Source organism: Mirounga leonina, unplaced genomic scaffold, assembly GCF_011800145.1.
Source record: "Mirounga leonina isolate KUSES-001 unplaced genomic scaffold, KU_Mleo_1.0 Mir_126, whole genome shotgun sequence".
Classification (NCBI taxonomy): domain Eukaryota; kingdom Metazoa; phylum Chordata; class Mammalia; order Carnivora; family Phocidae; genus Mirounga; species Mirounga leonina.
In genome coordinates, this window is record NW_023270314.1 from 1,805,801 (window position 1) to 1,821,314 (window position 15,514).

A 15,514-nucleotide genomic window follows, 5' to 3' on the forward strand; every position below is an offset into this window, starting at 1 on the left:
GTCTTGATGGTTACAGCTTTGTAATAGAGCTTAAAGTCTGGAATTGTGATGCCACCAGCTTTGCTTTTCTTTTTCAACATTCCTCTGGCTATTCGGGGTTTTTTCTCGTTCCGTACAAATTTTAGGATTATTTGTTCCAGCTCTGTGAAAAATGTCGATGGTATTTTAATAGGAATTGCATTGAATGTATAGATTGCTCTGGGTAGCGTAGACATTTTCACAATATTTATTCTTCCAACCCATGAGCATGGAATGTTTTTTCATTTTTTTTGCCTCTTCCTCAATTTCTTTAATAAGTGTTTTATAGTTTTTAGAGTACAGATCCTTTGCCTCTTTGGTTAGGTTTATTCCTACGTATCTTATGGTTTTTGGTACAATTGTAAATGGCATCGATTCCTTAATTTCTCTTTCTTCTGTTTCATTGTTACTGTATAGAAATGCCACTGATTTCTCTGCATTGATTTTATATCCTGCCATGTTGCTGAATTGCTGTATGAGTGCTAGCAATTTTGGGGTGAAGTCTTTTGGGTTTTCCACATAAAGTATGTCATCTGGAAGAGTGAGAGTTTGACTTCTTCTTTGCCAATTTGAATGCCTTTTATTTCTTTTTGTTGTCTGATTGCTGAGGCTCAAACTTCTAGTACTATGTTGAACAAAAGTGGTGAGAGTGGGCATCCCTGTCATGTTCCTGACCTTCGGGGAAGAACTCTCAGTTTTTCCATGAAGCTCACTTCTGACCACAGAGTAGACACTATTTGAGCGCTTCACGGCAGAACATTCGTTTGCAACTTGTCAACCTCTCTTAAAGCACGTCTGGTTGTATGTGCGTGTGTGCAAACACACAGGTTCACATGGCCAAGCCCTCGTGGCTCTGGAAACTCTGTGCCCTCTTCCTAAAAGCCATTTGACCCTAGGAGAAGTCCAGACTGGCCAAACTACAAAGAGCTTGTGGACCTTGGGGAGACCCCAGAATGAGGATTGCTGCTGAAAACTGGGAATGTGGCCACGCCATTCCTCGGGGTCCCAAGCAATTCCCTTTTACCCCAGGGCCAAGGTCCCCTTCCAGGCAGGTGGCCTCAGGCTTTGGCCACCTGCCTGCCCCCAGCTCCTGGGCTCTGGGGGCCCCACAGAGACCTGCCTTCCCTGGCTCGCTCTTCTACAAACACTGGATCTGTTGGGGCTAGGGGCTGGGGCAGAGAGAAGCGCCCGCCTCAGCACCCTCCCAGCAAGTGTATCTTGTACAGAGGGGAAGTGTGTGCGGGAGTGGGGTGCACACCTGCTTAGTAACGTGGCTGCAGCCTCTGCACTTCCCAAATCTCAGATGAGAGATTGATTTATTATTTCTGCATAACGTCTTGGGGTAGAAACCAAATTTCTTTTAATATATTACATATATATGTACACACTCCTGTGAAATATGTGTACTTTGAAGGGGATCTATTTATGTTCCATTGGGAGTCTTTCTTTTCTCTCAGGAATCTTACCTGCTGCTTTGTGTATTTGGTCAGATTCCTGACAAACATTTTGTTTTCTGTTTAGTAAAGGTGCTCTTTCTGGGATGTCCAAAAAAAAAAATAATAATATCTTTTTTAAAAAGTAGGTTATCCACCTACTAATAAATTTTCATGTAAGCTGTTAGGAAGATAAGATTATTTCCATATTATCTTTGAATTTAGATGGTTTAAAAATTATTGTTTAGAATATAATTAATGCCAAGGTTTTCTCCATTTGCACTGATAGTTTATTTTTCCCTAGAGATTTGTGTTCATTGAGTTCTTTAAATTCTTCTTTTAATTGGAATATATATGACAAGGAAAACGGTTAAGTTCCAAAGTCAGTTGGTCGATCCATTTGTGAATATGACTCAAATTTACTTTTTTTTTTTTTTTGGTCTCTTTTTTTAACTGTTGAGTTACTTTTACTTATATCTGAAGATGAAAATACTGATGATATTGGTTAACCTTAAAGATTGCTTTGCAGTTTGGAACAGTAGCCACCATTTCACCTTTATGGTTTACAACTCTACCCATAATTGTACTTATCTTTACTATATAACAAGCTAATTTAGCTGTCACTTCTTTTCTAAGAATGCCAGTTCTACAACAGGTAGTTTCATGTACTCCACTGCATTCTCAGAGAGGGAAACTTCATTAACCCAAGATGTAAGAATTCTGATGGTATTGGGAAAATTCACAAGAAATCTTGCATACCTTCCTTGAAAAGAAAGGAATGAATATTACTTCAAAAAAATAGCTTTTAAATTTTACTATTTTATTTAAATAACAAGACAGTACATTATCTGAAAATCTGATTTTAATTAATTTATTTTAATTGTAGGCCATGGCACAGAAGGAAGATATGGAAGAAAGAATCACAACCCTTGAGAAGCGTTACCTCAGTGCTCAGAGAGAATCTACCTCCATACATGACATGAATGATAAACTAGAAAATGAGTTAGCAAATAAAGAGGCCATCCTACGGCAGGTTGAGTATCTCTATCTTGGTTTTGTTCTTGTCCGTGTGTGTTCTAATCATTCTCACAAAACATGGAGTAAATAAAATATGGTATTTCTTGGCAATCAACCATTATCTAAAATTTAGAGTAGAACTGACTAGACAGGTGTGATTTTCAGGATATAATTTATAAATTTGTCTTAATAATAATAAAAATAATTACTTTTAATATTTACTTTGGATCTAGACATGAGCCAGAAACTGCTAAACAGTTAACATGTATTACCTCACTTAAATCTAACCATCACCTGTGAAGTAAGCACAATTATACTGAGGCACTAAGGTTCAGAGACATGAAACCTTTTCCAAGGTTACACATCTGGTAATTGCCAGTTATTAGCGGAGGCCTAAGTCTATTTGACTCTAGAGCAGGAGTGGACAAACTATGGCCCATGTGCCAAAACTATGGCTCTGTTTTACAAATAAACCACACCCATTTATTTAACAGTCTGTGACCATTTTTGTGCTGCAGTGGTAGAATTAAGTAGTTGGAACAGAGACTAAATAATACACAAAGCCTAAAGTATTTATTTTCTGGTCTTTCAGAGAAAAAAATTTTGTCAAACCTCTCTCTAGAGCCCAGACCCTTAACCATTGTACTACATTCCCTCTCCCACTCGGGTTAATACTATAATTTTCAATATTATGCGATCATGGTACATCTGAAGTCTTCGTATTGAATTATAATCCATTTTTCCAGGTTTATACTCACTAGTAACTTTTTTTTTCTTTTTGCTGCCATTGGTAAGAGCTTTTCTATTTTTTAATGTGCTAAATTTTATTGAGGAATGTGATTAAGTAAGATAAGAAAATACGAATACAGTCATCTCTTTGCATAGCCCAGGTATGGTAGTGGCAGATTTTAAGTCTAGAATAATGGCTGAAGCCCAAAGCCCCAAGGGGCTGGTGTTTGTTATCCTCACAGTGACTCTGTGAGCATCTCTTTTTCCATCCCATTTCAGATGGAAGAGAAGAACAGACAGTTACAAGAGCGTCTTGAGCTGGCTGAGCAAAAGTTGCAGCAGACTATGAGAAAAGCCGAGACCTTACCTGAAGTAGAGGCTGAACTGGCTCAGAGAATTGCAGCCTTGACAAAGGTACTGCGATAAGACAGTCAACCTAGATATACTTACAGAAATGACTAGTAAGCCAGATGGAATCTATAGATTTTCTTTAGGTTTTATGAAATTTAAGTTTATTTAATCTACCATATTGGTTTTGTTGGTTAGATGAATGTTTCATATTATATATCTTATTTAATGCTGCCATGAATGATACACATATGAATGTGATGATACCTCTGCCTATTTAAACAGTAGTAAATACAAAATTTCACATCGTTATAGTTAATTTTCCATGATAATATTTGCACATGAGAATAATCACCAAATATAAATAAATAATGATGATATTTAATATGTATGTAGATAAGCCATGATAATTTAATAGGCTTAATATAAATTGGTATTAAAAATGTAGGAAATATCATAAGCAGTTGATTGCATTCTGACTATAGTATGAAAAAATTTGTTAGAAATTGGAGGTTAGATTTGTAGAAGTCTAAATTCTAAAGTCATTAGTCAGAAGGTGATTTTAATAGTTACAATTTCTCCTGAACCAATTAAATTCAAAAATAATCTGAGGGATGTTCAAAATTATCTGCCATGTTATGGCTGTTAGAGTCTGCAACTGTCTGCATATTTTAGAATTTTGCCACCATTATAGTGTTAAAATGACTATTCTAACCTTTCACAGTCAAGTGGAAATGGACATTGCTTCCAAGTGTATGTCTGTTATCACTACAATGCAAGTTTAGATTTGCTCACTAAAAGCATGTTTTACTTTTAATATCAGTTCAAAAATGTACAGACATTTTAAAAATTGTTAATTATTTGAGAGAGAGAGAGCAGGGGTGAGGGGCACAGGGAGAAGAGAGTGAATCCTAGGCTCCATGTTCAGTTTAGCACAGAGCCTGACATGGGGCTCAATCTCAGGACCATGAGATCATGATCTGAGCCAAAACCAAGAGTTGGCTGCTTAACTGACTGAGCTACCCAGGCACCCCCAAATTTTCACACATTTTAGATATTCATGCACTCTTTGCTATGTGCTAAGTTTTCCGTCCCACTATAATAAATGGGTAAGATAGATATATGAACTGCAAGATACAAATTCTGGCATTCGGGATTATCCAATGCAATTGATATTAGCAATATAAAAGCAGGCACACATGTTCACTTTCCTGAAAAAGTAAATGATTAAAGAGGAACAGTAGGGGCGCCTGGGTGGCTCAGTTGGTTAAGCAACTGCCTTCGGCTCAGGTCATGATTCTGGAGTCCCGGGATCGAGTCCCACATCGGGCTCCCTCCTCTGACCCTCCCCCTCTCATGCTCTCTGTCTCCCATTCTCTCTCTCAGATAAATAAATAAAACCTTTAAAAAAAAAAAAAGGAACAGTAGACTGATGCCTCCTGGTTAAAATAGGGTAATTAATCAGGTAGTGCAAAGGCAAACATTTGCAAAGTAGAGCAGGGCTTAGGAAGTATTGGAATAGTTGCTTGTCTACAGAGTATTGGAATAACTAGCTGAATAAAACATTAGTGTGATTAGGGTAATGTTACAATCTGAATCCTTCTGTAGTCATAGACATACCATAAACCCTTCTGGCAATTTGAGAAATGTGTGATTTCTAAGATGAAGATAAATTTATTTGAGAAATAGTCTCTAAATTATATAGAAATGTGCAAATATAGTAGTAGTATTCTATTTTTTTGAAAGCACATTTTAAATTACTCATGTATGGATGTACACACACTTAGGCTTTTCATTTGAGGAACATGAACTTCTATAAAGAGTTATTGAACTATTTTCAGGGGCTTGGTGAGTGGCTAATAATAAAAATAGCTCTTGTAAAATTTTAGTGTAAAATAATTATCAGTATTATCCAGAGTAATATACAAGAAAATCTGGAATCTCTCTCAAAGTAACACGATTTAAAATTCACCAAATAATTGCTCCAAACTAACCTCTGATGGACTGAGGATGAAACATACTTTAAAACATTAATACTTGGGGCGCCTGGGTGGCTCAGTCGTTAAGCGTCTGCCTTCGGCTCAGGTCATGATCCCAGGGTCCTGGGATCGAGCCCCGCATCGGGCTCCCTCCTCGGCAGGAGGCCTGCTTCTCCCTCTCCCTCTCCCACTCCCCCTGCTTGTGTTCCCTCTCTCGCTGTGTCTCTCTGTCAAATAAATAAATAAAATCTTTAAAAAAAATAAAAAATAAAACATTAATACTTGATTTACGAGGCTTCAAATTATACATTCCTAAGATTCCTTAATTTAGAATATAACAATGAATCATGGAACACTACATCAAAAACTAATGGTGTAATGTATGGTGATTAACATAACATAATAAAAAAAATAAAAAGAGATAACTTGAAATATATGCCTTATCTTTTCTGCCCTCCTTTTTTCTCTGGGACTCTTATTTATTTATTCATTTATTTATTTATTTTTGATTCATATATTCATTCATGTACCCAAAATAATTTCCTCAGTTTACTTCTACCTAATAATATGTTGCTAAAATTTCACTTCATCTGAATCCTTTTGATTTTCTCCTTTTTCAGTAGAGTTTTATCCTTCACTCTGCTTCTCTTTCTTACCACTTTCTCTTCAGGCTGACTCTATGTAGTATAAACACCATTATTTCAACTATAGAGTTTCTAGATTATTGACATATTTAATTCACATTTGTCAGTGATGGTTTCATCCTCAACACATTCCCTCTGCCTATAATATTTTTATTAAAATGTTACTCTTTCATTTGTTTTCCCAAGTTTTATGGCTGTAATGATCTTGTACTTTTTCTTCTCCTCAGTTCACAGACCTTTAGGGACTGTCTCTAGAACCTGCTTTACTTATTTATTTTTTCATTGTTAGTTCATTTTCAATATATCACTATTATTGATCATCATAATTTTTTTCTACTTCTTAATATTTTTGACACTGAAGTAAAAAGATTCTGCTTAGCTTGAAGCTAAGCTTCCTTCTCCTATATTATGAATGACATCCTAAATAATTTTCAGACATTTTATTTGGCCTATATATTTTTTTCTGCTTTTGTTATCTGCTACCTATTCTTTTTTCTTCTCTTTGGTCCTCCCCTCTTTAACTTTTATTTCTTTTCCATTTCTAAATATATTCATGCTTTTCTCAAAGCCATTTCTATGTGTAATTTCCTCTAAAACTTTAGCTCATTTGAAATATTCCTGTGTCACATTAAAGAGTGAAATCAAGATAAACTCTATATCCCATCAAGGAATACAAAAAATAGCAGATTGTTCTTGTATTTACATTAATTACTTAAACTGCAGTCTTCACAAAGCTAAGATGAACATAAATCAACAGTAGTTGAAAATTGATACCAGTTTTTGTATAGAAATGATGTCTGAATTTATTCTTTGGTTGATAAGATTATGTTTTGTGTATGTGTGTGTTTGTGTGTATGTGTAGATAGGTAGGTAAAGCTCATTTAAGGCTTAGAAAGTCAGAAGTATTGATTAATGGCTATGGATAAAAGTTATAATTTGGCTTTGGCAAGTATACACAAAATTAACCAATAAAGACTTTGGGCTCCCAGTTTTTTTATTTATGATGTTTACTTCTTTAATTAAAATGCATATTCCCTCAGCAAGGACATAATTCATCTTGAATTCCATAAGGTATTTCATTCATTTTTAGTACCAATAAAAATATCAACAGTAACAAAGTAATTTAAACTTGACAGATTTCTTGTTCAATCTCTGAAGTGAATTTTCACAATGTTTGGTATGTTTTCAATAGTTAGGATGAAAACTTTTGAAGAGACAGTTTTGGAAATGGAAATGTTCATGACTTGACTATGTTGAATCAGTCACCTGATTAATTTTTGTACCACCAATTGCCTGTTAAAATGTACTTTTGAAAGATTACAGATACCTTAATGAATTTAGATTATTTAATTTCAACAACATTTTGTCCCATTTACTGTATTCTTATTTGAATTCTAGGTTTTAAGTGATATTAGAAAATCATTTTATGGCATTTGGGAACTATGGTAGCTTTCTGTGTTTCTTTTGCTTGGAAATTTGGGAAGAGAAATTGGTTATTTGTTATTTCTTCATTACTTTCCCATTTATGAAACAAGAATATCAAAAGGAAAATCTTACAAAATGTAAATATTGAGTTGTAATTTGTATAAGTACACCAGTTAAATGATAAAAGTTTATTTTGTAGATTAGTTGGAATTTGTTGCATAAAATAGTACATATGCATATGAGCCAATACATGAATAGGCTACTATTTCTTTTCAGGTACTGCATGACATATTTATATATAGTCCTATATTTGCATAAAGTAAGTTTCACTGTTTTAGAATAAACTTATAAAATAGAATATGCTCTGGAGTTCAATCTTCTAGATCTGACATAGGATAATTTTGATGTTATAATTACTTAACTTGTAATTATGATTAAAATGTTGCTTTAATTTTACATGTAATCTGTGCATAACATACTAATACAATTCAGCTATCAGCAGTGTCACATGTGTTAACACTCTGTGTCTTTGGTAACCTGACAATCACCTCCAAGACATGTAACTAACCCTGGCGCGGGGCAAATACCTCACCCAGGCACCGTGCTGCCTGCTCACTTTAGGGCACTATTTTGTTTCCATAGCAACAAATAACACAGAAACAGTTTGGGAGTGGTTCCTAGTGTCATTTAGGAGAGTTCCTAAATAAGTTCTCTTGTCCTCACAGTATATTGTCGTCTTGGTAATTTGAGGACTTTTAATCACTTTCATTTAAAATTTCAAATTAAGGCTATATCTGAGAACAGGTGCTAAGGTTCTAGACCTAGAGTCATACTGTGTGTTCAGAGGCCAGAAGTCATTTTGTAAGTTTGTCACTGTTGCTGAGGAAACTCAATCCTGCTTGAACTGGAGAACACCCGTAATAATGATTTCCCCTGGCTTAGCTTTTTCTTGATTTCTACAGTGTTAGGTTTGTAATAAATTTTCTTCCAAATTTATTTCACCTGGGTCATTGCCTTAGCATACACTTCAACACTGAGATACATTGTTTCCATTATTCTTAAGTAATAGGATAAACAAGCCAAAATACAAAACTTTTCACAATCTAACAGAGACATATTCTAGTGTTTGGTTTCCCATAATTCCAATTTTTACATGACTCTTTCAGAGTTGCTTTAATTCATTCTGTAGTAGTCTTTCATTGCCAACCATCACTAACCTCCCATACCTTAGGTTGGTAGCTTTTTATTTGGGCATATCATTGTTTTTCATTTATAACCATTGACTGCATCGTGTTCACCAGATATCAGTGTAGTTCTTTTCATATAAAATTCCGTCTATTAAAGTATTAAATTTGCTGTCACATTTTTCTTTTAAGCATTCTGTGCTATGTTCTGTTCAGTGTCAGTGTCTTTAGTTCTGATTTTTCAATTTTGTCCCTCTCCTTTTCCTTGACTTGTTAGTCTGATCCAACCTCTTCTACCTCATCTGATGATTATCAATATGTTATGGAAGCTAAACTACAAGAAATGATCTCCATACGTAGGAAGGTAGTCCTACTGGACTTTACTTTCTATTGCTAAATAGAATCCATCTAAGTTTTTCTTTTCATTTATAAAAATTATGTTACTTTTATTTATTGATAATCAACCATCTGTGCAGTTCAGTGCTTCAGGAGCTTAAGATTGGACAATGGCAGGTTTGTGTTCAAACCATGCACAGTCTGCATGTTACATTTGGCTGATTTCATTGCTCATAAATAAGTCCAATGTTTTGCTGATGCTTGGATGTAACAGGCCTTTGTAGCTGACACATTTCAAGCAATGCTGTTCAGCTGCCTGTTTAAAGAAAGTTTATTTTTTGAAAATTACATTTGCAGTTGGTAGTAGCTTGCTTTACATTTTATTTCAATTTATTTAGAGGAAAAGTGTTAACCAAATCTTACATGTCAGGTACATTTTTCATATTTCTCAACAGGCCGAAGAGAGACATGGAAACATTGAAGAACGTATGAGACATCTAGAAGGTCAACTTGAAGAGAAAAATCAAGAACTTCAAAGAGTATGTATATTAAGTACCGCTCCCCTCGATCATCAGTTTACGGGCATGTAAGAAATGACTGTCTTTCTTGATTATGGGTTCTATTTAAAATCTTATGAATATGCTCTCTGCATCTAAAAGGAGAAAAGTTTCTGCCAATTTAATCACACCAGACATAAAATGAAATCAGTTTTAAGCCAGAAAAATATAAAATACTTGTGTAAATGACTTTTATGTCAAGTTTATTTATTTTGTCTTGAATGTAAGGCTAGGCAAAGAGAGAAAATGAATGAGGAGCACAACAAAAGATTATCTGATACTGTGGACAGACTTCTGACTGAATCCAATGAGCGCTTACAGCTACATTTAAAGGAGAGAATGGCTGCTCTAGAAGAGAAGGTAAAATGACAGGAGAGAAGAATCGCATGAATATTTAGCAATGTGCTCATGATCATGGTTGTTTTATACCCTGCTGCATTTATTGCCCTGATCAGACGATCTATGTATTTTCCTTTGGTATATATGGTTTATTCTTAGAAGTGAACAAGTAGTTCTGTAAACATGTGTAAGATAAATTTTTAAAATGACTAACAAATGCTGATTAGCATGATTGTATAGATAAATGCATTAAAATGTGTTTTATAATGAAAATATTTTAGTTCTCCTTCACCTGGTGTGCAAAAAAGAGTGATAAGACAAAAATCAATATTTTGGGGTATGTGGGAAGTCTCCTTGCATTGAACTATTCAAATGTTTCAAGTAACTAAATCTACTACTACTCTAAAAGCCAGAATGTGAGTAAATTTATATTACCAGTAGAACTAGTGTTAATCCCAGTACAGAGTTTAGGAATGCAATAATTTCAGCTGCATTGTTTCAAAAAAAAAAGTGCTTCTTTATAGTGTGCAATATCATTCACAATTTTATATGTCTCATTGATAGTTGGCAGCCACCAGACCAGCACGAGTTATGTGAGCTGGTTGCCAATTCCAGAGTATAAACAAAGGTAGGGGCTAAAACCCAGGTAGACAAATCATTTTGGAAATTTAGATTGAATACCAATCACTACTCAAGCTAGACATTTTCCCCTGATCCATACAAAATAGGAAAAATGTTTGCATGAAATTGTTAAAGTAGGTTGATTAATTTACCCATTACAAAGTGATAAGGTGGGCCTTCTTCCCATTCAATTCCAAACGCATGGCCACTTTGCCAATTGCTACACACTTAGTTTAATTTTACTAAAATTAAATTAGAAAAGAATACATTATTTTAAGTCATGCTTTGTAGTAAATATAAAAAAAGTGTACAGCTTTTACAACAGTAATATGTTCATGACAAAATTAAAAAAATTATACCTATGATACAACTTATTTTCATATGTCATGAGATGTAACAGTTTTGTAAATAGTTAAAATTTCATTTTTATTTCTCTAATAATTTAACCATTATTAGAAATTAATTATTCTGTATTTGAAATAGAAGTCCAGAAATTAAACTTTTCAAAAATATGATCTGATAATTTATTTTTTTCTTTATTTTTTTCAGGTAATAAAAATGAGTTCATCTGAATTCTTTATCTATAACACCTTTGGTTAATATTTCACTGTTACTCACTTTTTCTCATTTTAAGAGTAACTTTATTATTTCAAATTTTAAAAGACTGAGAAGAGGAAAACATAAATAGCTTAAAAGATAATATTTATTCCATTCGTCAATCAAGTGTTGCAAAATAACATTTCCCATTTAAATTATGTATTTTTCTAAATGTTAAGGTATCATGTGTAAAGATTCTATTTAAATTTGGTTTCCACAGAAACCAAGAAATAGATGCACCAAGGAAGGAATCAAAGAGAAGGAATCAAAGAAGATTCTTGAGCAATAAAAAATTAATCTACATATTTAATTATTTTCTGTTTTGTTAATTCTTTATTTTTTTATTTTCTTTAGAATGTTTTAATTCAAGAATCAGAAACTTTCAGAAAGAATCTGGAAGAATCTTTACATGATAAGGTATAATGGAAACTTACATTTTATCCATTTTTCTATTTTACACTGATGAATGTTTTGTTGTGAAATAAACTTGATAAGAAATAAGTTTAGGATGTTATCTTTTTAAAAAATTTTAACTTTTATATCATACATACAGAAAAGTGTGCATATATAGAAAGAGCTTGATGAATTTTTACAAACAAAACACACTAAAAATCAACAGTATGGTAGCCCCCTCTTGTTAACGTACAATTACTACTTTTATCCTAAATGATAATCATTGTCTTGACTTCTAACAGAAAAAAAAAATGCTTTTGACTTTTTGTGCTTTATACAAATGGAATAAAAATGTATGCACTAATTTGTGTTTAGTTTGAGGTTATCATTTTGGTAGAAATGCATTAAATATCTATTATGCATAATAAATTATGCTGTGTATTTGCAAACATGATCCTAATTCCAAAGTAGCTGAAAAATGTAATTGAGAGAGAACACACCTTTGACAAAACAGCGAGTTGCAGATGCCAAGTGTCAAATGAGTGAAGTAGACAGTAAGAGCTACAGGTGGGAGAGATCACAATACATTGCTGCTATAAAGAAGGCTTCAGGAAGGTGTGAGTTGACAAAACTTTAAGGAATGGTAGGACTATGTCGCAAGCTTTTCAAATACAGTGCATGTGGCATGATTGCAGGTGCTTTGTGTGGGGAGGGGGTGAGGTAGGGAGTCTGATATCTTAAATAATAATGGGCATAACAATTTTGGCTAGAATCAGTTACTCCCATTGTAGGATATATGGTAGAAGAGGCAGGTAAGGACTAAATTATGAAATGTTAAAAGCTGTAATTGCTAATATGTCTTTTCCTCCTTCATTAGCCTGTAAATTCCTGTGAGCAATTTTGTCAGATTTCATTTTGTTTAGCATAAGCATATAATATAATATAAAATCACTAATTTAAGAAGTGACATATACATGTGTGTTGAACAAAAGAAAAAGGAGAGAGAGAGGGAGCAAAGGAGGGAAGGGAGGGAGGGACAGAGGGAAGATCTGGCAATAGTATGGCATAGGGAAAGTATTGGAAAAGATGAGAGAATAAAAATTAAAAAAAAAAGCAATTGTACATTTAGCCCCACTGAATGTTAAATATTATGATGTTAATTTAAAGCTGTTTGGTCCCACAGTCAGAGTATATAAGATCTCCTGCAAGAGAGATCTGCTGTAGCAATATAATATGGTGCCTAGAAGATAGCATCTAATTCTTTCTGAAGTTGTTAAGAAAGTCTACACAGGGGAGGTGCCATTTCATCAGGCTCTTGGAGGCATATAAGATCTTACCAAATAGAGAAGGGTAGGGCAGAGGACAGAGCCTATGTGATAGCACAAGGAAAACAAAGATGGTTGATTTGCTGAATCACCAGAAGTTTGCTGTGACTGGTATGTGTTTAAAGAACTAGGTTGTGACCAGATTGTGGATTTTGGACTTGATCCTGTTATGTAATGTTATGTTATCCAAAGCTCTGTGTGCTCCTGGCAAGATCCCCAGAACCCACTCCCCCACCACCTACCCAAGCCTTGTAGCTTCAACAATCTGCCTAAGCAACCAGCAGAACTAAACATTCCATGCTTTGCACCCTTGTTCATGCTAGTAACTAGAGGAGGCAAATCCCAGGTCATACCTCATTTCTGAATATCATCCCATACAGCTGAACATATTTCCTAATCTAACTACTACTCAGATTTTGACTCAATAATCTATAACTGATTGTCCATCATTAGCAAAATCTCCTGTATATTCAGCCTCTTCTTATTGTTTCTCTTCATCATGTTGATCTCTAAAATATGAAATTCCTAGGACTGGTTTTTGAATTTCTTCTCCATATTCAGTCCCTGAGTTCAGTCTCATTTGATCTCATGGATTTAAATACCATCTATAAACTGAGCATTTCCAAATTTAGATCACCTACTGGGTCCTCTCTGCTAAGAGAGTTCATGCATTCAAGAGCCAACTCAGTATCTTTATTTGGACACTTTGGCACCTCAAACATTACAAGTCAATCCCTCCACCCCAAACGCCAGCACCACCAGTCTAAACTACCACCAGCAGCCATCTTCTCATTTTCTCAGTAAATCACAACTCCTTCTCTTACTCAGGTTAACCTTGGAGTCATTCTTGACCCCTTTCTTTATCTCCCACCCCACATTCAGTCCAATAGCAAATTTGTTAGTTCTGTCATCAAGATATAACCAAAATCCAGCCATTCTCTCTAACACCATTATTATCCAGGCCACAATTCTCTTGCCTATGTTTTTGGAAGAACAGTAATAACTTTATTCTTCCCTCCTTCCCAATCTTAGTCAACGGTCCATTTCACTGCTCTTAGAATGATCATGTTACCTCTCTACTCAAAAATCCTCTAGTCATTTGCTACCTCACTCAGAGTAAAAACCAAAGACTTCAAAATGGTTGACCAGGCTTTCAAGACTACCCTTCCCAAGCCCTGCAACCACACTTTTCTAAATCTATTCCCTATCTGTCTTTCTCTTTAACCTGTCCATTTCTGCCACAGTGACCTCCTTGCCTACTCCTTCAACAAATATACTCCCCTCCCAATAAGGGGCATTTGCAACCCCTGCTATGCCTTTTCCTAAGACATTCCCTTTTTTTTTAACTCCCTTCCTTTAGGTCTTTGCTCAAATAACACTTTATTTGAGAGCCCTTCCATGACCCTTTTATTTTCTGTTTCCTCCCAACATCCTATAGACTCTGTTTATTATCTTTTTTACTAGATTATAAATTATGTGAGGGCAGGGAATTTTTTATTTTGCTACTTTATCATAGTGTGTAGCACAACAGAGGTGCTCTATGCATATTTGTGGAAATAACAAACAAAAGAATTAATAAATGCAATAAGAAACCATTGAATATTTTAGGCAAATAATTTATCTGATCATATGTATTTTTTAAAATGATACAACTACGGGCACTTAGGTGGCGCAGTCAGTTAAGCGTCTGACTCTTGGTTTTAGCTCAGGTCATGATCTCAAGGTCCTGAGATCGGGCCCCACATTGGGCTCCACACTTAGCTCACAGTCTGCTTGAGATTCTTTCTCCCTCTCCCCCTCGTGCTCATGCTCGCTCTCTCTCTCTCTAAAATAAATAATTTTTTATTAAAAAAATAAAATGATACAACTAGCAGAAGATTGTGTAGAGAAGAGATTGGAGACAGCACCACTTCTGTGGAAGCTGGTGAAATAATGCAGGAAAAAAGTAAAAAATGTATTAAGTAGAATGATGGTACTAAGAATAAAAAGGGCAAATGAGAGAAATATTGGCAAAGCCACACTGACAAAAATGTATAGTGAGAAATGAAGTATGATTCAAGTAAAATGTCAAGCATTGGCTGGTGGGACAGGAAATAAAACAGCAATAGAAAATCCAGAAGGATACATTTAAACTTTTATAACATTATAAAAGTTATAATCATGAAAACAAAATTAAATGCTTACATAAGCATTTAATTAAGGGCTATAAGACAACCTTTATCTTAAAAAATCTACAGACTGGAAGTATAATACCAATCTGAGAAAATTTTCAGATGCACAAATAATGCTACCAATATCAAACTGATAATTTTAACTTAAAATAGGTAATCATTTTTTTCCCATCTTTTTAATCCATTTTTCTTTCTGTTCATCCATGTGTACTACAATGCTTATAGAATAATCAGTCCTTCACTTACTGCATAAATAAGACCTTTTCTTTATTTTTTAACTGGCTCTGATTATGACTCTGCATTTTGAAGTGATGTATACATAACTAGTCATAATCTTAGGATTCCCATATGTTTGCAAAAATTTAGGATTAATGAATGCCAGACAGTATAGATAATTT

The 15,514-nt window shown here is 34.4% G+C and overlaps 1 protein-coding gene across 5 annotated transcripts in view; it reads left to right on the forward strand.

Annotated features, from left to right (window-relative positions):
* Nucleotides 1-15,514, forward strand: part of PPFIA2 (PTPRF interacting protein alpha 2) — a 467,879-nt gene that overhangs the window by 360,384 nt on the left and 91,981 nt on the right. For all 5 annotated transcript variants that reach the window (XM_035002058.1, XM_035002061.1, XM_035002059.1 and 2 more), the window contains 5 exons: nt 2,338-2,484; nt 3,477-3,611; nt 9,569-9,652; nt 9,899-10,030; nt 11,582-11,644. In XM_035002058.1, the coding sequence (XP_034857949.1) occupies nt 2,338-2,484; nt 3,477-3,611; nt 9,569-9,652; nt 9,899-10,030; nt 11,582-11,644 (561 nt within the window). The remainder of the gene's footprint in view (nt 1-2,337; nt 2,485-3,476; nt 3,612-9,568; nt 9,653-9,898; nt 10,031-11,581; nt 11,645-15,514) is intronic.